Source organism: Pseudophryne corroboree, chromosome 4 (assembly GCF_028390025.1).
Source record: "Pseudophryne corroboree isolate aPseCor3 chromosome 4, aPseCor3.hap2, whole genome shotgun sequence".
Classification (NCBI taxonomy): domain Eukaryota; kingdom Metazoa; phylum Chordata; class Amphibia; order Anura; family Myobatrachidae; genus Pseudophryne; species Pseudophryne corroboree.
Genome location: NC_086447.1, coordinates 164,574,255 through 164,596,801, shown reverse-complemented (window position 1 = coordinate 164,596,801; position 22,547 = coordinate 164,574,255). Strand labels below are relative to the sequence as shown.

General features: G+C 46.4%; 1 protein-coding gene across 3 annotated transcripts in view; it reads right to left on the bottom strand.

The window, feature by feature from the left end:
• Window positions 1–22,547, bottom strand: part of EPHB1 (EPH receptor B1) — a 336,049-nt gene that overhangs the window by 11,068 nt on the left and 302,434 nt on the right. For 2 of the 3 annotated variants that reach the window (XM_063915532.1, XM_063915533.1), the window contains exons 10-13: window positions 20,609–20,731; window positions 19,582–19,829; window positions 12,246–12,461; window positions 6,976–7,125 (exon numbers count right to left, since the gene is read on the bottom strand). In XM_063915532.1, coding sequence (XP_063771602.1) covers window positions 6,976–7,125; window positions 12,246–12,461; window positions 19,582–19,829; window positions 20,609–20,731 — 737 coding nt within the window. The remainder of the gene's footprint in view (window positions 1–6,975; window positions 7,126–12,245; window positions 12,462–19,581; window positions 19,830–20,608; window positions 20,732–22,547) is intronic. The other variant, XM_063915534.1, reaches the window with a different exon arrangement.

Here is a 22,547-nt window from a genome sequence, read left to right as displayed (position 1 = left end):
CCCCGGGGGGTTTGCGTGGCCTCCGGCCCCAGCATTCCCTTTTGCCGCCAGTATGCCTTCCATGGGTTTCATGACCACGGCCGACACACAGTTTTCCCCGCGTGGGGCCAGCGCGTGCGCCGGCGGGCAGTCCACGTGGTCGGTCGGGGGACCCCGAGTCGCGGTGCCCATGCCGGCCTTTGCGGGCCTGCAGCCAGGACAGGCACCGGGCGGGGGGTATCAGGTGGCACAAGGTTGGCCCCCTCTCCCGGCGCCCCCTCAGTTCCTTCCGGCTTCATACGGAGGGGCAGGAGCAGGCGTCTGCCTGCCGCATGCGGCTTGGCGGCCATCTTACCCCGCGATTTTTGGCGCAGCAAGCGGGTCGGCCTTTACGCAGTCGATCGGGTACACCTCGGCGGGGGCCCCCTCCCTACAGTTGCCGGGCGGCCATCCGCCGCAGAGCGGAGGGGCGGTCCCTCCGCCGCCGCAATTGCGGGCAAGTGTTAATAATGTTCTGGTTCCCCCTGTGCCTGTGGTCCCCTCTTCTTCTCCCTCACAGGTCCCGCCTAGTTCGGGGGCTACAACCGGCATGAGGCGAAGATCACGGACAAGCGGGACGGCGAACGTGGAGGTACGGCCATCAGCGGAGGCGGGTGCAGCGGACGAAGAGGTTCCGGGTCCTTCGAACTCCGGTGAGCTAGATATTTCTTTACACGTTTCAACATGTAGTTCATCGTCTTCCAGCAGCATATCATCCGGCTCTCCGCGGCGCCCGCGTAAATTAGCTAGGCTCATCGCGCGGCGAATGGCTAAGGAGGCGCATAAGGCGGCCGCTCCTGCGCAGGTGGTCCCTTCGGACCCTCCCCGTTTCGGCGAGATGGTGCATTGCGCCAACACGGCGGTTACAAGGGGAGTTCGCAAGCGCATGCGGGAAAAGATCCGCAAGGGGAAGTATGTGGACGTATTCACCCTTACGGAGGAAATGCGGCAGGGTTTTGAGGCAGCCAAGAAACCGGGCGGTATGGGGGAAAATGCGTTCCGCAATTTCCACCAGTGGCTGCGTGGGTTTTTGGTGTTCATGGTTTGCTACACGGAATCCCGTCCCGCGGAGTATGCCAATTTGGTGAAATATTTGTTTTTAGTACACGATATGTACTTAAAATCCAAAGGGTCTGCGTGGCGGGATTACGACGAGAAGTTTCGTCGCAATCAGGATGGCAACCCCATCCTGCCCGCGGGTTTTAAGGACGTTGAGGTGTGGTTGGAGGTCACGCAGCAGGTCAAACCCACCCCAGACGTCACGGCCAAGAAGCCCGGGGCGTCCGGGGTGGCAGCTTCCCGATTGACGGGGAAAGGGAAGTGTTTCGCCTACAACGACGGTAAATGCGTCAAAGGAACGAGCTGTCGTTTTCGCCACTCATGCAGGGTGTGCGGATCCAATCACCCGGCCAAGGAATGCACCGCGTCAACAGGCAGTAAGCCTGCCTCTTCCACCGAGGCCGGTGGAATTGGCAAGTAAGGCCTTCTCCCCGATTATAGTTTCCGAGTTGCTGCGCTGGCTTGCGTTATATCCCGATCGGACGGCCGCATCGTTTCTCTCGGAGGGTTTTCAGCAGGGTTTTCGCTTGCCGATTCCGGATTCGGTGTATGTGGTTGCACGCCAGAATTTGAGATCGGCTCGTGAATTCCCGCAGGAGATCCGGCGGAAGGTCGACGGGGAGATTGAGCGAGGGCGCATGGCTGGGCCCTACGCCTTTTCCCCGTTGCCCTCCTTGTGCATTTCCCCAATAGGGGTGGTGCCCAAGAAGGCCATAGGCAAGTTTCGTTTGATACAGCACTTGTCTCACCCGCCGGGGGTGTCGGTCAACGACGCTATCCCGGAAGCCCAATGCAGAGTTCGATATCAATCGTTTGACGACGCGCTGCGCTTAGTGCGGGATGATGGTCCAGGGAGTCTGTTGGCAAAATTGGACGTGGAGTCAGCCTTTCGCCTACTCCCGCTGCACCCAGATTCCTTGCGGTTTCTGGGTTTCAAAATAGGGGGCGAATTCTACGTCGATCGGTGTCTCCCCATGGGCTGTTCTGTATCCTGCGCCTACTTTGAGTGTTTTAGCACATTTTTGCACTGGTGCGTCCAGACCGCCTCCGGGCAACCGGGGGTGGCTCACTATCTGGATGATTTTCTTTTTGTAGGACCCGGGGACAGTTCGGTCTGTGGGGACATTCTCTCGGTGGCCAGGTCGTTATTCTGCGCTTTAGGGGTACCTGTTGCGCAGGATAAGTGCGAGGGTCCTTGCACTTGTCTTAGCTATTTAGGTATCGAGATCGACACGGTGGGGGGGTGCTGTCGCTTGCCCGAGGATAAGGTGCAGAAGCTATTGGGTTTGATTACAGACTGTTTAGGAAAACGCAGGGTTCGGCTTAAGCAGGTGCAGTCCTTGCTTGGCTCTCTCAATTTTGCGTGTCGGATTATCCCCATGGGTAGGATTTTCTGTCGCAAACTTGAGCGGGCCACAGCGGGGACGGTTCGACAGAATCACTCCGTTTACCTGTCCCGCGAGATCAAGGATGATTTGCGGGTTTGGGTCTCTTTCCTGGTGTCCTTCAACAGGGAAGTGTTGTGGCCCGCTCCTTGTTGTTCCAGTGAGCAGCTGCAGTTGTTCACGGATGCTTCAGGCAGTCGGGGTTTCGGAGCGTTCTTTGCTGGCGCGTGGTGCGCTGCGGCCTGGCCGGCATCTTGGGTAACGCGTGGGTTTACCAAGAACCTGCTGCTGCTGGAATTGTTCCCGATCTTAGTGGCGCTTGAGTTATGGGCCGGACGGTTCGCAAATAGGGACATTTTGTTTCTTTGCGACAACTTGGGGGTAGTGCATGCGATAAATAATCAGCGTTCATCATCGCCGCAGGCCCTGCGATTACTAAGGCATTTAGTGCTAGTTTGTTTACAGCGTAATATTAATTTTAGGGCTCGCCACGTTCCCGGAGTTGACAATGGAATTGCGGATGCATTGTCCCGGTTCCAGTTTGACAAATTCAGGACGTTGGTTCCGGGAGCGGAGGCAGAGGGGTTACAGTGCCCACCTTCTGTCTGGCAGATGGTCGAAGCGGTTTAACGGCGTTGGCCAGGTGTGCACTGGCTCCCTCCACGCTACGTGCGTACGATGCTGCATGGCGGGATTGGTCAGCCTTTCAGAGTAGGTACGGGGTAGCAGGTGAGTCCTCGGCCGACGCCCTGTTGACCTTTGTTTGGGAGCATTACCAAAACGGTAGGTCAAAAGCGGCCATGGCTACTGCCCTTGCGGGCATCGCCTTTCACTCGCGACTCCACGGGACAACGGACCCCACGGGGTCGTTTGTCCTTTCAAGAGCGCTGAAAGGTTGGGCTAGGTTGCACCCGGCGCCCGCGGATTCACGTAGGCCTATAACGTTGCAGCTGCTAGCGGACTTGCTGCATGTGCTACCTCGGATTGCGTCCTCGGAATTTGAGGTGGCTTTGTTTAGTAGCGCGTATGCCCTGGCCTTTTTCGGGGCGTTTCGGGTGAGCGAGCTAGTGGCGAGCAGCAAGGCGTCCCGGGAATCGGGTCTGCTCTATGAGAATGTGCGCTTGCAGGAGGGCCTGTTGCTCTGTAGGATTGTGCGATCCAAGACAGATCAAACAGGTCGGGGTCGCTGGTTGTCCTTGGAGGCTCAGGAGGGTATGGGCGTTTGCCCGCTGCGGCTGACGCAAGAGTATGTGCGGTTAAGACCTCCGGGGGGCAACCAGTTGCTGGTACACGCGCAGTCGGACCCTCTGACGAAGTTTCAGTTTTCATCGGTGTTTAAGAAATGTTTAACGGCGTTGGGCTTGCAGGAGGCGGACTTCGGTACTCATTCCTTTCGGATTGGGGCGGCTACCCATGCGGCAGCCGCTGGTTCATCACCAGCGGCTATTCGGGAGTTGGGTCGCTGGAAGTCGGCCTCCTATAAGTCCTACGTCCGTATAGATAAGTTATAAGTGCGCCGGTTGCGCTAACCCAAAAACGTGTTTACTCGTCGGTTTTTGAACGCTTACCGTTCAGGAATCGAAGGTGTGAAGCGAATTTTTCAAATTTTTCCTCCGAGGGGGCCTAATTTCAATTGGCTGTTCTACCAAGGTCCACGGGAGGTTTTTTGAGTTTTCTCCTTCACTTGGGTTTAATTGGTTTACGTTGTGTTTCAGTTACAGATTATGTGCATAATCTGACATTAGGATATTTTCTTTTACAGCTGTCATCAATTTTGGAGACCACATATGGATGGTTGGTCATTCATACGTTTTTTGGGCAGAGAAACATCCCATGGCGGCTAGGGCGAATGAGATTTTTGGGTCCAGGCAGTTTAGATGGCTAGGTGTTAGGGGCATGTTATGGGGTGATTTGTTGCGCGTCCTGTTTGCACGGGAGCGCCGCTGGGGTCGCCCCAGTTGTATTATCATCCATCTGGGTGGTAATGATCTGGGCCGAGTGAAAGGCATAGACTTGATTTTGTCTATAAAGGCGGATGTAGTGGCTATACGTTGTCACTGGCCTGGGGTATGCATGGTCTGGTCGGAAATGGTGCCCCGTTTCCATTGGCGTGGTGCGGTGCGTTTCTCGGCGCTGGAGAAAGCACGCAAAAAGGTGAACTCGACGGTGTCTCTGTTTGTCAAGGCCATAGGCGGAGTGGCAATTAAGCATCCTCTGCTGGTGCTGCGGAACAGACAGTTCTATAGAGACGATGGGGTTCACCTTTCTCCGGAAGGAGTGCAGTTTTTTCTGGAAGATATTTTCGGTCTTTTTCGGTAGAGCTAGTTTGTTTCTGGTTGGTTAAGTTTCTGTTTGCGGATGGCGGTGGCGGTTTGGTAAACCTTGGTGGCGGGAAATCGCTGCCAACCAGCTGTCACACAGGCATAAGTGGTCATTGTGGGGCTCCCTCTTTAAATGGACGGCAGGTGTGTCCTTTTCTTGCGGTTGGACATTTAGACGTTCCCCTGCGGGAACCGAACGTTTGCCAGAGAAAGAGGGGTAAGGCCAGCACAATGCGGGTTATGCGGGAAGGAGGCGGGGTAAGTGTACTCCCCTCCTTGGTTTGGTGGTTTCCATCTAGGTGACGGGTGCTGGTGGTTTGGCAGCGGTTTTCTGTTTTTGCCATCCTCCAAACTAGAGTTAATTATATATTCAATTTCAATTCTAATTCGGCCTCAATTATTAGTTTAAAGAGTTGGTCAGCGATTAATAAACATCGTCTGACCTTTAACTCCAGCTACTGTGTCCGTGTCTTTATTTCAGTGTGTGGTGTGGTTTTATTTAGTGATAAGCTAGCTTAAATACAAGGTTTATGTAATCACAATAAAGTTATGAGCGGCTTAGATAAGCTGAAGGCTGCATAAGCCTGAGGCAATATAAGCGATCAACTTTTTGTGATTGGTTGTTAAATGACTAAGCAGTTGCTAGGCAGATCAGTTTCCCAGTTGGGTTTTTTCCTATTGGATTAGAGGGTTGTGCATCAGGATGGAGAGGAGGGTCTCAGTTTAGTATATAAGGGGTGGCCATTTTGCCAGACTTCCTCTTGCCTTCAGTTTTGCCCGCCCGCCCTCCCAGAATGCGGATAGGTCTTGTTTTGCTGTGGGCTATTGAAAGCCAGATTGGCGGGAAATCGCTGCCAACCAGCTGTCACACAGGCATAAGTGGTCATTGTGGGGCTCCCTCTTTAAATGGACGGCAGGTGTGTCCTTTTCTTGCGGTTGGACATTTAGACGTTCCCCTGCGGGAACCGAACGTTTGCCAGAGAAAGAGGGGTAAGGCCAGCACAATGCGGGTTATGCGGGAAGGAGGCGGGGTATGTGTACTCCCCTCCTTGGTTTGGTGGTTTCCATCTAGGTGACGGGTGCTGGTGGTTTGGCAGCGGTTTTCTGTTTTTGCCATCCTCCAAACTAGAGTTAATTATATATTCAATTTCAATTCTAATTCGGCCTCAATTATTAGTTTAAAGAGTTGGTCAGCGATTAATAAACATCGTCTGACCTTTAACTCCAGCTACTGTGTCCGTGTCTTTATTTCAGTGTGTGGTGTGGTTTTATTTAGTGATAAGCTAGCTTAAATACAAGGTTTATGTAATCACAATAAAGTTATGAGCGGCTTAATGTAATCAGCAGATACACATGTATGAACAGGCCTGGTATTTGTTATCTGTACATACATGTGTAACAGCACACCTGGTACATGTGATCAGCAGATACACGTGTGAGAACAGCCCTGGTGTATTTTATCAGCAAATACATGTGAGAGAACAGGTCTGGTGTATGTGATCGGCAGATACATGTGTGAGAACGTGCCTGGTGTATGTGATCGGTAGATACATGTGTGAGAACATGCCTGGTGTATGTGATCAGTAGATACATGTGTGAGAACCCACCTGGTGTATGTGATCGGGCGATACATGTGCGAGAACAGGCCTGGTGTATGTAATCAAAGAGATATATGTGTGAGAACACGACTGATGTATGTAATCAGCAAATACATGTGTAAGAACATGCCTAGTATATGTGATCAGCAGATACGTATGTGAGAACACGCCTGGTGTATGTTGGCAGCATATACATATGTGAGAACAGGCCTGGCCTATGTAAGCAACAGATACACGTGGGAGAACAGGTCTGATGTATGTGATCAGTAGAGACACGTGTGAGAACACGCCTAGTGTATGTGATCAGCAAATACATATGTGAGAACATGCCTGGTGTATGTGATCAGCAAATACATATGTGAGAACAGGTCTGGTGTATGTAACCAGCAGATACATGTGTGAGAACAGGCCTGATGCAGATACACGTATGTAACAGTTACTTTTAGATATCAAGTAATTACGATTGAATATATTACAGACATTTCTAGTATAGTTCAGAGTGTCTATTGCACACTGACTGGAATGCAGGGGCCCTGATAAAATGCCTAACAGCTAATAACTATAAAGCAGATGCAATATAAAAAGTGTCCTTACATCCTGGTTGGACATGTCCCAGTATGGCCGTTCTCCAAATGACATCACCTCCCACATGACAATGCCATAACTCCAGACGTCACTGGCTGACGTGAATTTGCGGTAGGCAATGGCTTCTGGGGCCGTCCATCTCACTGGGATCTTCCCGCCCTGGAATAAAAATGACAGACATGTACACAACCACAGTTGCTTGTCCTAATGTCTGACAAAGCATTAAGGGAGCATTACATAGGGAATAGCCACCAAAAATAATTCTGATCCCAGCATCAGGACCCAGGAGACTAGGAAAATGCACAAAGTTCAGGAGAATGCAAGTATGTTACATGTATCACAGAAGTGGAATTTGCATAACATGCCTCATACGTCAGAAGTGATCAAGTACATGTGTAATGTATGCACTATACATGGTTACAATAAAAGTGGAGCTTTGTCATAGTCTTCTGCAGCTATACACTGAATTAAGGATCTCATAAATCCTCCATCACTGCAGGCTTTGGTTCTTCTTCATTTTATTGTTGAGTCCGCAATGCATAACACGGACATTGCATTAACATCCCGGTACTCAGAACTACAATAAACCTACACGGCCTCACCAGGGAGGACACAGTGAATGAACTAATTGTCCATTATGTTCCTGAATAGAACGATTCCTGTTTCTCCTGCAATGGGGGTCTGTATGTAGAAGCGGCAGCTCCCAGCATTAAGCAACTTTATTAATATTGCTGCTTATTTCAAGGACAGAAGAAACCTTGACTTGAAGAAATGCATTTAATCTAGTGTGATAAAGACGTCTCATTCAGGACCTAGCCATATCTACTGAGCAATGAATTCTCCTCAGCATCTGACTAACATGAACTGAAAAGTGCTGTATTCAATCATCACTCTAAGAAATAAGCTATGCATTATGGATGGGATTTAGATGGGATTACAGAATGGCAGAAAAAGTAAAAGAAGAGGAAATAAGGAAGGAACAAGAGAATATCTAACGCTGACCAGATGTGAGCTGAGCTCATAGACAAATCAGCCTCATTTAAACAGCCCGTCTCCATTATGTTTCTTGAGCAGAGATTTGGTATTATCCATCGTAAGATGAGGTTTCAACAGCTTTGTTCTTTTATTTAATAAAGATTTATTCCTAAGGCGCCGGCCCCTCACTTTTACTATTATTTATCTAAATAAAAGTTCTTGTGGATTAACCCTCCGATGCCTGATACAGAAAATGTTCTTCTACTGTGACGTTCTCAAACTGAGGTATTGTAGATCAGTGTTGGCCAGAATTCCCCGGCAGTCCTGATCAGCACTAGATTTCCGTTTGCCAAACCTGAGCACTGTGCCGTCATGGTCCCAAAACTGCACAGCTTCTCATAAATGAAATAGTATTCTGACTGTCATTAATAATGATGATTGTGTCAGCAGGCGTGAGTGTCCCTACACTGCTCTAGGAGACGTACAGACAGGGGCGGTGCACGGTTTCTCGGCACCCTAGGCAAAACTTCAGCTTGCTGCCCCTAACCACTACCAACACCCACTTCCAAGCCTTTCAGATGAAAGTGTGACTTATAAGTTCCACAGCCACCACTTGCATTAAGTACGACAAGGATTTTTCTTCCAGAGACAGCCTTCATTTTGTGATAGTGGTGCCCCCCAGATCCAGGTGCCCTAGGCAGATGCCTCAAGCTGCCTAATGGTAGAGCCGGCCTTGCATACACATGCATAAAACAGAAGGACAGTAAAATAATAATGAAAAGCAACTCTGGGCTCAGAGGTTGAGGCAGATCAGGGCCGGATTAAGCCTTGGGGGTGCCCGGGGCACCTAAGACAGTGGGGTCCTGGTGGAAGGAGGGGTGTATATTAGATTGTGCATACCTCCCAATATGACCCATTCCAGGAGGGATAAAATGCTCTCTTAATATATGATTGGTGTGACCTGTGTTGAACTATTTTATTGATAAGAAAGGTGTTTCAAGACAGGTGATTGCAATCACAAATTAAGATGAGCATTTTGTCCCTCCTGGAATGGGTCCTATTGGGAGGTATAGATTGTGTATATTAAATTTAAATCATATAGCTTAATAATGCCTGTGTTTATAACTTCACCTAATTGAGAGACAACTATTTTATAACATTTATTGTAGTGGAACAAAGACAATTTAACCTTAAAGTACACATAAAAGCTATAATTTATTGTATCATATGCAAGAATAGCAGCAGCCTCTGTACTACTTACACATTGGGACAGAACTCAGGAGGACTCTCTGTGTGACTCTCCCTCTAGACCCTCAATAGATAACCGGTTACACAGGACCCAGACACCCAGGCGGGGAGGAGGAGAAGATTGGATCCCTGTGTCACTTACAGCTCTCTCCCCCTCTTAACTTTCCTCTGTCAGAAAGCTCCATAGGTAGCTCATGAAACCCGATACTCCTGTGTCTCTGCCTGCACTGCACACTGGGGGTCATTCCGAGTTGTTCGCTCGCAAGCTGCTTTTAGCAGCTTTGCACACGCTAAGCCGCCGCCTACTGGGAGTGAATCTTAGCTTATCAAAATTGCGAACGAAAGATTAGCAGAATTGCGAATAGACACTTCTTAGCAGTTTCTGAGTAGCTCCAGACTTACTCGGCATCTGCGATCAGTTCAGTGCTTGTCGTTCCTGGTTTGACGTCACAAACACACCCAGCGTTCGCCCAGACACTCCTCCGTGTCTCCTGCCACTCCCGCGTTTTTCCCAGAAACGGTAGCGTTTTTACACACACACCCATAAAACGGCCAGTTTCCGTCCAGAAACACCCACTTCCTGTCAATCACATTACGATCACCAGAACAAAGAAAAAACCTCGTAATGCCGTGAGTAAAAAACCTAACTGCATAGCAAATTTACTTGGCGCAGTCGCACTGCGGACATTGCGCATGCGCATTAGCGACTATTCGCTCCGTTGCGAGAAAAAATTAACGAGCGAACAACTCGGAATGACCCCCACTGTCCTGCTCACATTCTGGCTCCCTAGTTCTGCTGTTGCATAAGAGAGAAATCTAGCGATGTCAGTATGCCCTGCGACCCCCCTTTAATCTGGTTATGAGGCAGATACATTTGCAACTGCGCCTTCGTATGCAGCGGTACAGCAAAAAATGTGAATGCCACCGTCAAGGGGCCTAATTCAGAGTTGATCGCAGCAGCCAATTTGTTAGCAGTTGGGCAAAACCATGGGGGGTAATTCCAAGTTGATCGCAGCAGGATTTTTGATAGCAATTGGGCAAAACCATGTGCACTGCAGGGGAGGCAGATATAACGTGCAGAAAGAGTTAGATTTGGGTGGGTTATTTTATTTCTGTGCAGGGTAAATACTGGCTCCTTTATTTTTACACTGCAAATTAGATTGCAGATTGAACACACCCCACCCAAATCTAACTCTCTCTGCACATGTTTTATCTGCCTCCCCTGCAGTGCACATGGTTTTGCCCAATTGCTAACAAAAATCCTGCTGCGATCAACTTGGAATTACCCCCCATGTGCACTGCGGGGGGGGGGCAGATATAACATGTGCAGAGAGAGTTAGACTTGGGTGGGGTGTGTTTCGCACTGAAATCTAAATTGCAGTATAAAAATAAAGCAGCCAGTATTTACCCTGCACAGAAACAAAATAACCCACCCAAATCTAACTCTATCTACACATGTTATATCTGCCCCACCTGCAGTGCACATGGTTTTGCCCAACTGCTAACAAATGTGCTGCTGCGATCAACTCTGAATTACCCCCAAGGACGCAACATTGGAACCATGCACATCAGTCAGAATGTCTGTTGCAATAAAGCCTCGGGGCCCACTACAACTGGGTACGAGGACGCAATCGCTAGCAGCGTCATGCCCATAAAATGCTTGCAACATGCCTGCGTTTGACTAGTCACCCCTTGCTGCCTCCCATAGATGCACACTGACTGTCAATCATTCTGCGTCCAAATTGCCACTGCGACCATCGTCGGTAAACAAACTTGGCTCGTGTGCAGTGCGACTGTGACACAAGCGCTGTACAAAAAAAAACACTAAACTCCACTGTACTTGTCTACTATCCCGGCGAAGTGTAAACTGCAGCATTGCTCAGCAGGAGGAGGGGCTGTGTTACGCCCCTTCCCTTGCCTCTATACAGAGGGCAAGTGTGTTTTCCACAATTGTAAGTCACGGGGCTGCTCAGTAACTATAGACCTACAGTAGTGATGGGAACTGTATGAATGTCAAACATACAAATATTATGGATTGTGCAGTGACACATACTGGGGTAATGTAATCCATTAGTCTGATGATATGTACATACTAAGGAGACTGAACTAGCTTGGATGACCATGTCACATCAACATTTGCTCCATGGATGAACTCATACATATTTGATAAAGATGAGAGCACACAATAAACATAAAATACATTGTACTATACAAAACCCACACAGACACAGTGCTGAAATTATTATTATTATTATTATTATTATTATTATTATTATTATTATTATTATTATTATTATTATACTACTACACAGTCTGGGGCTGAGTATATTAAATTCAGTCACCTCATATTGTACCAATATACATGGACTGTGTACAGCTGCCAATGTAAATACAATTACTAAGCAGTGAATGTATAATTGGAAAAGCCTGACACATCTGAAAAAGGACATTATGTGGGGTGGAAAACATTGATCTACGTCACAGAGAAGTGGGATTATCTGATAACATAGCGCTGTGTGCTGCTATTTAAATCAGCCAAATATTTGTTTTCATTTTTTGATCCGTACCAGGAAAAGCACAGTGACAACCCTCTTAATGGAGGCTACGCATGACAGCACAGGGGTGCGGTTACTAATTACCCTGGCCAAGGCCTGTTGGAGCGGCCCGGCGGGAGCACAGCTGCTTAGAGGGACAGTATCATCTGGGCCCTGGAGAGATCTTATGGGTCCTGCACATGTACTCATTAATGTAGTCATTCTATTTATATATATATAGCGCTTTTCTCAAATAGGCCTCAAGGCGCTTTACAGATACCTTAAACATAGTACAAAGGTTTAGCTTTCATAAAATGCAGAAACCATGAACAAATTAGGGCGAGGCAGCCATTTTTAGGTCATCAGTTCCAAGGATCATTTATTCTACCCACAAGGGATCCAGGTGAAGCGCACTACATGGGATTACACTGGGCAGAGCAGGCAGTGCCTATTCTACCATTTTATGCACCACATTATGAAGCAAGCACCAAAATATGGCCATATAATAGGAAAACATCTTACCAGGGAGCTGGTATATGTTGGATCTGAGGTGTCATCCTGCAAATAGCGAGAGAGCCCAAAGTCGGACACTTTGCACACCAAGTTGCTGTTCACCAGGATATTCCTGGCTGCCAGGTCTCGATGCACGTAATTCATTTCTGATAGATATTTCATGCCGGCTGCGATACCTCTGAGCATTCCTACCAGCTGGATCACCGTAAACTGGCCGTCATTTTGCTGCAAGTCACAAACACACAAAAAACAACTGTCCATTTAGATATCAACGTTTAATAATTGTTTACTTTAAAACTAATGCGTAATAAAGGAGCATGCTGGTCTTATTAGTAAAATATAAACAAATGCAGCAGTAATCGCTCCAACAAAATAATCATGGATAGAAGACTTGAACACTGTACAGTACATAGAGGTGCTGTATACACTTCTCAAACCTCGCAACCAAGTACACCCTTCCTTTCTGCACCACAAACCATCAAGGACTTTATATTCAGTGCAGCTCATAAATACACATTAAAATACACAGGAGCCACTGTACTACAGCTGTTTGTGAAATACATAATAAGCTCAATAAGGGAGTTTATTTTTTCCAATGTGTGCGCTTCTGTCAGACATACAAGTGAGTCACAATGTGGCATAAATACTGCAGTAACCCAACTGTCAATTCTGTTCATTAGTGGAAGAAACAGGAAATATACACACAAGTGTTATAAGGTTTGTGCTTACTTAGCAACAATATATCCGTTTAATATGTTTGTGTAGTTTCTCTGCTAGATATGCAATATTTGAAAGCTGTGTACTGTGAAGGTACAGTTCTTGACCTAGTTTTGAGTGTATGCCATTTGCACGTTACTGTGATAATGTGTAAATAGGTTGGCGAGTTCCTATTCTGTGTGTATGTGTTACTGTAAAAAAGCTTACGTAGTGTACAGCTGTGAACTTACTGTAAAGAGATTTTCAGCAATTTGCATCTACCAGAAACAAATTTGGGTATTTGACCTGTAGAGCTGTGAAAGGGAAACTATACCTCCTGACAAGTTATTTTCCCCTTATTTCTATTTACATATTCCATTGCCTACACTTATCTAGAATCTAGATAATCTAGACCAGTGGTTCCCAAACCGTGTGCCGTGGCACCCTGGGGTGCCTTGGGACACTTGCAGAGGTGCCTTGGATTGGTGGTCGACCAATTAAAATTATTTATGGTCAATGTAATAGGCAAACCCAGTGCTGATAGCTGCCAATCATACAATATGTGGACAAACAGAAGCAAATCCTGTCCCTCACCACACAACTGAACCTGAGGATAACATATAAACACAATTTACTTCATTTAAAAAAAAAAACATAAAAATTTCTCAAGAAGAAACTTTTGGCTTAGGGGTGCCGTGAAAAATTTCTAATACTCTAGGGCGCCGTGATTCCAAAAGGTTTGGGAACCACTGATCTAGAACAGAATCTACGTAATGTAGACAATCTAGAAAAGGCAGAAAACAGAACAGCATTTTGCACTATTGTGTTGGTTACAGGATATAGACAGATGCAGGCTTTAAGGCAAGATGTTTGTTGCTCGATGTCTTTACATAGACAAGTCCCCTTGTTTAAGATGATTTGGCAATCACAGCATACAAGATGTCAGAGAAGTACAATCCTCTCTGATAGTCGGAGGATACACACAATAGCACAGAGGTTAAGCCCGCCCATATACCCCCTAGATTAGTATACAAATCAGCAGCGGGTGAATAGATGGTGTGTGCGCAGCATCTGTTCACAGTCCAGTGGGAGGATGGGCTAAGCCCAGCATGTCATGGAATGCTGGGAACGCCCCCAGAGTGATGAAAACATGAGGGTGTCACAAGGCCACGCTCCTTACTGATGCAATGACGCAGCAGCATCTTTCCGCAAAACTCTGACCCCCCCCTTTCCCGAGCAGAGTACTAGGGAGGAGGGAGAAGAGGGGGCAGGAGTTTAAGTGCTAGTGGGCTAGCGCCCGCCATACACTTAATACACCCCCTTGGCAACGAGCATTACCCTTGTCATAGCATGGATCCCAGAGCATGAGGCCCCTGGCAACGAGCACACCCAGCGCATGAAACCCCTGGCAACAAGCAGGACACCCAACGCATGAAACCCTAGGCAACGAGCAGGTAATTTAAAAGTAATTAGAAGCTTTACTGTAGGGCATAATCTATCATGGGCATTGTGGTGTATGGCATAATATGGTGCAAGGGGCATTACTGTGTGAGGCTTAATATGGTGTAATGTTTTATTTTCCCGTGGTGGCCGAGGTCTGTTGTTGCAGGGTCAAAAACTGGGGTGTAAGGTAGTCATTTCCTGTGAGGCCAAGCCTATTTTAGTGATACCACGCTCATTTTACAGAGGCCACGCCCCTCACCAGGAGCGCACACGACTCAGGCGCGTACAATATAACTTTTTTATGTCTGGGGGAGGGGAGCGCATTTTTTAATGTTTGAATGTCTATGGGAGGGGAGGCGCATTTTATTAATGCTTGCACTGGGTGCAAAATTGTCCAGAAATAGCCCTGATTTCAACATGCAATTCTACAAATGCTTACAGCGCATTAAATATAACATGTTACTTAGAATACATCTATACTATTAGCAAAATCGTTAGCCTGTCCCGGCCGGCTCCTCTGCGCACGTGTGGGATCTACTCATGCGAGATCCGCAGCGCTGTCAGGAGCCGGCACCCGCCACAGCCAGGGACAACTCTGTCCCTGCTGTGGTCTATGGGCATCGACAGCTGCAGGTGTTGGCTGCTGACCGCTCATACATTGCCCACGCTTATCGGCCGCAGACACCACTGCCTTTATACATGGGGGGAGAATCGGTATAGCGTACATAACGTGCGTCGATACCGCTTGTCCCCCATAACGATGGGTAATACATTTACCCCATGGTCAGTTATACGTGGGTCTCTACTACACTGTTAGGGATTAACCTCCTCAGTGACGTGGGCTGTGTCTCCGGCCAAGCTTAGAAGTGCATTGTTGACATTATGGGCCTAATTCAGACTTGATCGTAGCAGCACATTTGTTAGCAGTTGGGCAAAACCATGTGCTCTGCAGGGGGGGGCAGATATAACGTGTGTAGAGAGAGTTAGATTTGGGTGTGGTGTGTTCAAACTGAAATCTAAATTGCAGTGTAAAAATAAAGCAGCCAGTATTTACCCCCCCTCCCCCCCCTCCCCTGCAGTGCACATGGTTTTGCCCATCTGCTAACAAATGTGCTGCTACGATCAGGTCTGAATTAGGCCCTATGACCTTGTAAAACTTTCAGCAGTGTTGACATGCTGAATGTAGCCATGGTCACCGTCATCATAATATACCAAACCCCAATTACAGAATCACTGTCACATTGCTGTGATCCATGTGCTTTCAGCTGTAAATTGCAGAACACAGTGGTAGCAAAGCTGGTTTTCAGCAGGTATCAGAGGTTTGTGCTATGCTGGGGAACCCCTGTTGTGTTCCTATTACAGCGTATGTTATAACATATCTGTAAGCCCCATAACAAATAAGAGCTCAGAACATTGTTATAAGGATGAGTTCAAAACTACTGTATGACATGAAAGACAATCTTAGGTTCTACAGTAAGTATTCTCTATACCAGGTGTTCACTCATTGCAAGCAAGGAATTATCACAAATAAGCTATTAACACAGGTATTATCATGGTCCATGCACTCTTAGGGCCTGATTTAGTGCTGCACATAGGGCCTGATTCAGAGTTGCACAGTATTGTGCAGCCACAGGAAAGCGGCTGTGCAATACCATACAACCAATACGCTAATGGAGCCTCCGTCTGGTATAAGTATACGCCTCCTGCCAGCTTCTGTGACGCAGCATCGGATCAGTCTGTGGGACCACTGGTCATCTGAGTAACCTTCAGGTTATTTAGGATGGCCGTCTCAGATCTGCAGCCAAAGCCAGTAAATCTATGTTGGCAGACACAGCCACTGGCATTGGTACTCCCATTAAACAGGCGACATGCCTCTGTTTTTTGGAAACCCCAAGTGCCCTCAGCCTGTCAAATCAGGCTGGGGCTTAGGGAGTACTACGTGCGAGGATGCACAACAGGTCCTGCACATGCGTGGTTCCCCCACTACCGGACTTGTGCGCAAACCACTGGGTTTGCATACAAGTCTGAATCAGGCCCATAGTGCATTGCAGGATATGAATAGTGTCATGGTGCAGTACTGCAATAAGCATGCATACAGCCCACACCCATATTTAGAGCTGTAAAATCTTTGTAGCTGCGCTTGTGGCCTCTAGTGCTTGGAGAGTCTGATCAGCGACATTAACATGTGCAGTGCATTAAGTGAAATACAGATGTGTCCGTGCTCATGCGCAAACACGCTTCTTTATGTCCCACTCTAAACTAGGCACTTAGGATACAAACAAACAAAACAGTATCTGTCCAGAGAAAGAACGTGATGAGATAAACAGAAACACTGACAGCGACAGAGACACACGACGATAGACACATGAGTATTAGTCTCCCCTGTTACTGCCAGACTCCTATGTATGCTGCTCAACCTGTCCTCTACTCAGTGTTATATTGCTTCTCAGACATAGGAGGCCCCAGTGGATTGGATCCTATAACCTACTTACAGGAGGAACCAGGCTCCAATTAATATCCCTATTTTTATCCAGAGGCTGAAATTAGATTTTTTTTTTAGGTCATCCGCAGTTAGCATTTGGCTGCTACTTCATCTTCACAATCACTTGGCTTTGTCTCCAGACAACTTCATCAATATAGGACAAGACTGCTATGCAAGTATGCATGTGTGTGTGATCAGAGCAATATGATACAGTTATAAAAGAGAAGTAAATATTTTAGTGGAGATTCAATAAGGTGCGATTTGTCTCCAGCATCATTTTACTGCAGGTAAAGTACCGGAGACTAATTCTAGTACAAGTACCGCCATATGCGGACAGTGACAGTGAGGATACTAGGTTACAGGTAGTGTCAAGCCTTCAAGGTTAACGTGCCGGCACCTACATTCAGGGATCGACATTGTCAGGGTTGACAATCCCCTTGCTTTTCACCGCTTAATGAATTGCATACAGTCATGGTTCACATTAATTCTAAGGACGTGTTGGTAAATTCTGGTAACATCTGAGAAATATTTGCTATTAAGCCTTTGTGAAATAGGAAACAGCAGTAATAGTGTTTTGCCGGAGTTTATGCCAGTATCTTCACAGGTGTAGTATTGTATGTCAGCGGGCGGGCTCCCAGCAACCAGCATACCGGCGCCGAGATCCCGACCGCCAGCATACCGACAGCGTGGCGAGCGCAAATGAGCCCCTTGCGGGCTCACTGCGCTCGCCACGCTGCGGGCACGGTGGCGCGCTAAGCGCACCACGCTATTTATTCTCCCTCCAGGGGGTCGTGGATCCCCAAGAGGGAGAAAAAGTGTCAGTATGCCGGCTGTCGGGATTCCGGCGCCGGTATACTGCGTGACGGGATCCCGACAGCCGGCAAACTGAAGACCACCCATCTTCACCACTTCTTAAATAGACACTTAATTGACATACAGCAACTTAGCAAACAAATCCATTATTAATTACATGTGATATAGCAGTAACTGAAAACTTCAGTGCTGAATTTCTACACATCCTCCAAACAACTACCACACAGAACAAAATCCTCTGCCCTTAAATAGTCCACTTATTTCCTACTGCAGTTACCTGGGATAAACTCATTAATTCATTAGTGGTTTTTGTTTTTTTTTGTTTTTTTTAACAACACTTAATGAATTCAGCCCAGAAGGTGGTAACAGTCTCGGAGCCAAGCATCCTGTTCCGGCAGAAGGGGTCATGATGGGTCTGTTTTCAGGTATTTCAGTATAACCAGCAAGTTCAAGCGTTAGTGTGACACAGAATGAAATGGCGAGCTTCACAACAACTACATTAGGCTATTAACATATGTGTGTCAGTGTTAAAGCTGGTCCAATCAAATTCTGTTTTATCTGTAGTATAACTCCCAACTATGTAATAATGATCCTGCTGGCAACATGAAAGCCATTTATCTTTGTACAAAGCAGCTGTGATATGACTTACAGGACATGCAACATACATCTCTGAAGTGCCTCAAAGTCTCCATTACATATCACAGTACATCCGTCACCAACAGCAACAACTGCATTCCTAAAGAGCAGGAAATCATCTGCAGAGTTCCCTGAATGAAAGTTTTACAATTGGGGCCCATTTATCAATGAGTATTCGCTATTTAAAACTCACTGCGTATAATAACTGGTGCTGCAGCCAATCAGCTCCTGTCATTTTTCAAACACATGACAGGAGCTAATTGGCTGGAGCACTATTTATCAGAATCAATGAGTTTTAAGTAGCTAAAACTCATTGACAAATGGGCCCCTTAGTCCAATGACTAATCCATGTTGCAGGGCTACACTGAGAATCCACTGTCCTGTGCAAATTGCATAATCATATACCATACTTGCCTACCTGACCCTCTCCATGAGGGAGAAAATGCTCTGTTCCTGGACTTTCCTGGTAACGTATGATTGCCATCACCTGTGGTGAAACACCTTTCTTATCAATTAACTAGCTCACCACAGGTGATGGCAATCATACATTACCAGGAACGTCCAGGAACAGAGCATTTTCTCCATCATGGAGAGGGTCAGGTAGGCAAGTATGTCATATACCCATCACAACTTTAATGTTTAACGCTATTATTTCCAGATCACTCATCTTTGCATTTAAATTATGTCTGTATGTGATAATGGGGCAGATGTACTAATACTTGCAGAGAGATAAAATGGACGGAGATATAGTACCAACCAATCAGCTCCTAACAGCCATGTTGCAGGCTGTGTTTGAAATATGATGGTTAGGAGCTGATTGGCTGGCATATAATCTCTCTCCTCTCCATGGCTTAAGCTGGATATACGCTGAGCAATATGTTGTCCGATCCAGCAGATCATACCGACATATCGCATACAACGGCGCATATCGGGCAAAGCGGATGCCAGCACGTCATCAGGTTTGATGTGCTGCACATCAAACCTGATGATATCGCTAGCGACAACATGTATGCAAATGAACAACGGAACAGTGTTCAGTCCATCCTTCATTAATATTGCTGAATGTGTACCCAGGATTTGATACATTGGCCCGTCAGGTCGATATTTCAGCTTGGTACACATCGCTCCAGTGTGTACCCCGCTTAAGTACATCTACCCCAAGATCATATAAATTAATAATTACATAAAATCTATAAATAAGACCTATTAAGGGTATTTGAGGACCAGATTAAAAAAGTCCTGTCTTTAGGTGACTAGGTAATTGTGTCCGCTTACCCGAAGGAAGGAGTCCAGGGCCCCGTTCTCCATGAACTCTGTAATGATCATAACAGGCCGACTCTTTGTGACCACACCTTCCAGGCGGATGATATTGGGATGATCGAACTGACCCATAATGCTGGCTTCACTCAGGAAGTCCCGTCTTTGCTTTTCTGAGTATCCGGCTTTGAGGGTTTTAATCGCAACATAGATTTCCCTCTTCCCGGGGAGCTTCAAGCGGCCTTTGTATACTTCCCCAAACTCTCCTGCAGGACAGAGACAAGCCATTAGGGGAGCAATATTAATCAGCAGTGCTGTTAGATGTTTGAGAACAATGGCAGAGAATCAGTCACAAAGTATTTTTTTGGATCCATCTACTAATTCCTCATAGTTCATTGTTTCAGTGTGGTTCTGCATATTTACATCCAGGTCAACAATCTGTCCATCTCACTCACATCTAATGTTCCTACTGATACCTAATCCGTGCACCAATGCTTACATCAACATTGTCAAGACGCTTGGCAACAGAACATGGTTTCCCCAAACTTTGTCTTCATAAAGAGCGTCCAGCCATATTGAAAAAGTGCCTATTTATGAATGCATATATAGTAGAAATGATATAGCTGTAACACAGAGTTACAGTATATCTTATCTCTCCGCATATCTGCTTCATGTGCAGCTGTGTGTATGTGACAGGTACTTTGTAGGCTGCATACACATGGCGCTTCTCAGAATCAGCACTACGATCATTTCCATCCATGTTCAGCCACTTACAAAATGCAGCCCAAAGTGGAAGCTGATGACTATACTCTCTAGAAACATACTCCAGGCAGCATGCAACCAGCACTAACTGTAGAAAAATGCGCAACAAAGCATTTTATTGCAGTCACCGGCAGCTACAGTGTGTGGTTCACCCTGTATTCAACTTACGGTCAGACCTGCATTGATTAAACGGATGAACACAGATGAAACTTAATGCACTACAGGGAACGGAGAATGGCTGGAGAATAGCCTGTAAGGCAACTAATATATAACACTGCCCCACCTGCCCCAATGACTTCCTCAATCTTCACGAAAGAGACATCAATCTCCTTCGCAAACTCTCTCACGGCCTCATTAGGATCTTCATATGTGAAGGGGTCAATGTAAATCTTCATCCCTGGGGAACCTGCAGACATGTGGATCAGAGAAAATGAATAAGGCGGCGGCTCTCCTCCTAGCTACAGCACTACTGACTTGTAGATGATAGTTATAGTATGTGATCTTCTGTAATACATGCTTCTGTCACACCATAGCATAGACGTCAACTGGATTTTATACATCACACTTTATACATTACACTTATTACGTGGTCACCCATAACAAGTATTATCATATGTATCATAGTATACAAACTTTAAAATAAAAAAAAAGCAATTGTGTAAATATACATATTTCAAATCAAACCTAATTATGTTTATTCCCGCTTATCACGGCAATAATGACTTACCGTCGCAATTTAATATTAACACCATGGTAGTTGAGTGACATTAAGGGGGAGATTCAAATGTTTGAAAAGTCAGTTGGGAGTCTGTTTTTTCCTATCTAATAGACAGGAAAAAGCAGACACACAACCGACTTTTCAAACATTTGAATCTCCCCCTAAGTGTTAGTTAAACCAGTATCTCCTGTTTATCCACATACAGTATGACAGGCATATATGATATATTATAGGTATTTTTTCCCCCCGCTGGAAGATTATCAATGAATGCCTCATTAACAGTGTTAGTTGTTCTGACGCGAACCGGTCTTTAGGTCGACAGCGCTTAGGTCGACACTCATTAGATCAACCACTATTGGTCAATATGCATTAGGTCGGCATGGTCTATATGTCGTCATGGTCACTAGGTTGACATGGACATGGTCGACATGGAAAAAGGTCGACGTGGACTTTTTTTATTTTTTTCATATTTTGAACCTTTTCATACTTTACGATTGGGACTAGTAACCTGTGCTGAGCGCTGCGCTAGCGGGGCGAGGTACTTTGCCCGAAGCATGGCGAGCGTACACAGTGCACTAATTGGGGTTCTCGGTCATTTTACGAAGAAAACGACACGATTAAAAAAAAAACGAAAACCTCATGTCACCTTTTTTCCATGTCGACCTAATGACCGTGTCAACCTATTTTAGGTGTCGACCTAGTCACTGTTGACCAATAGTGGTCGATCTAGTTACTGTCGACCCTTTGATCCACACCCGTTCTGACATCATCTCCAGGCACCTGTGATTTGGCACTTTCTATGGTGTAAATGGGAACCGGGTCACCCATATACACTGCCCCAAGTCCTTCCTGTGTCCACCCCTCCTCTCTATCTGGGTTGGATTCCCGGTTCACTGGACCAAGGGTTATTTTTTAGGGACTTATAAGTGAGTTTATTTTCTGGGGGGTGTCAATGACCCCATTCATCTTACAAGGTTCCAAGCAGAAAAAAAGTATTTATTGCCTCAAGGGCAGACTATCTCCAGAAGGTGGCAGACTTTATCACCGCAGCTAACACAAATAATAGATTGGACGGAGCAATACCAAGCCATGTCATCAGGGAAGGGCTCTTTGCCCAATAATAAATATGTCCTTTGCGTCATACTTTCCTCTTGAATCCCCTTTGATTACAGCATATTTTCCCATCTGCACTATGATTATGACTAATTGAAGTTATTTTCATAAATAGATCCATACCTACCCTGCAGCTGATCACCCTTATTGCTGCACACTGGCCCTAAGCTGTCCACCACCGCTCCTGTCTAATACAAGCACACATTGATTTCTCTTAGCCTGACACGGATCAGGATTATATTTCCCACACTCCTTCTCAGGAATGTAAGAAATTAAGATTTAATATTGCTGTGACAGCAGATCTTTCCCCTGTTTATCTTACCTTGTGCGTCAGTATCTCTATACAGCCATCACTCTTTTCTCTCTCCTCACCTTACTCATCTCTCAACAC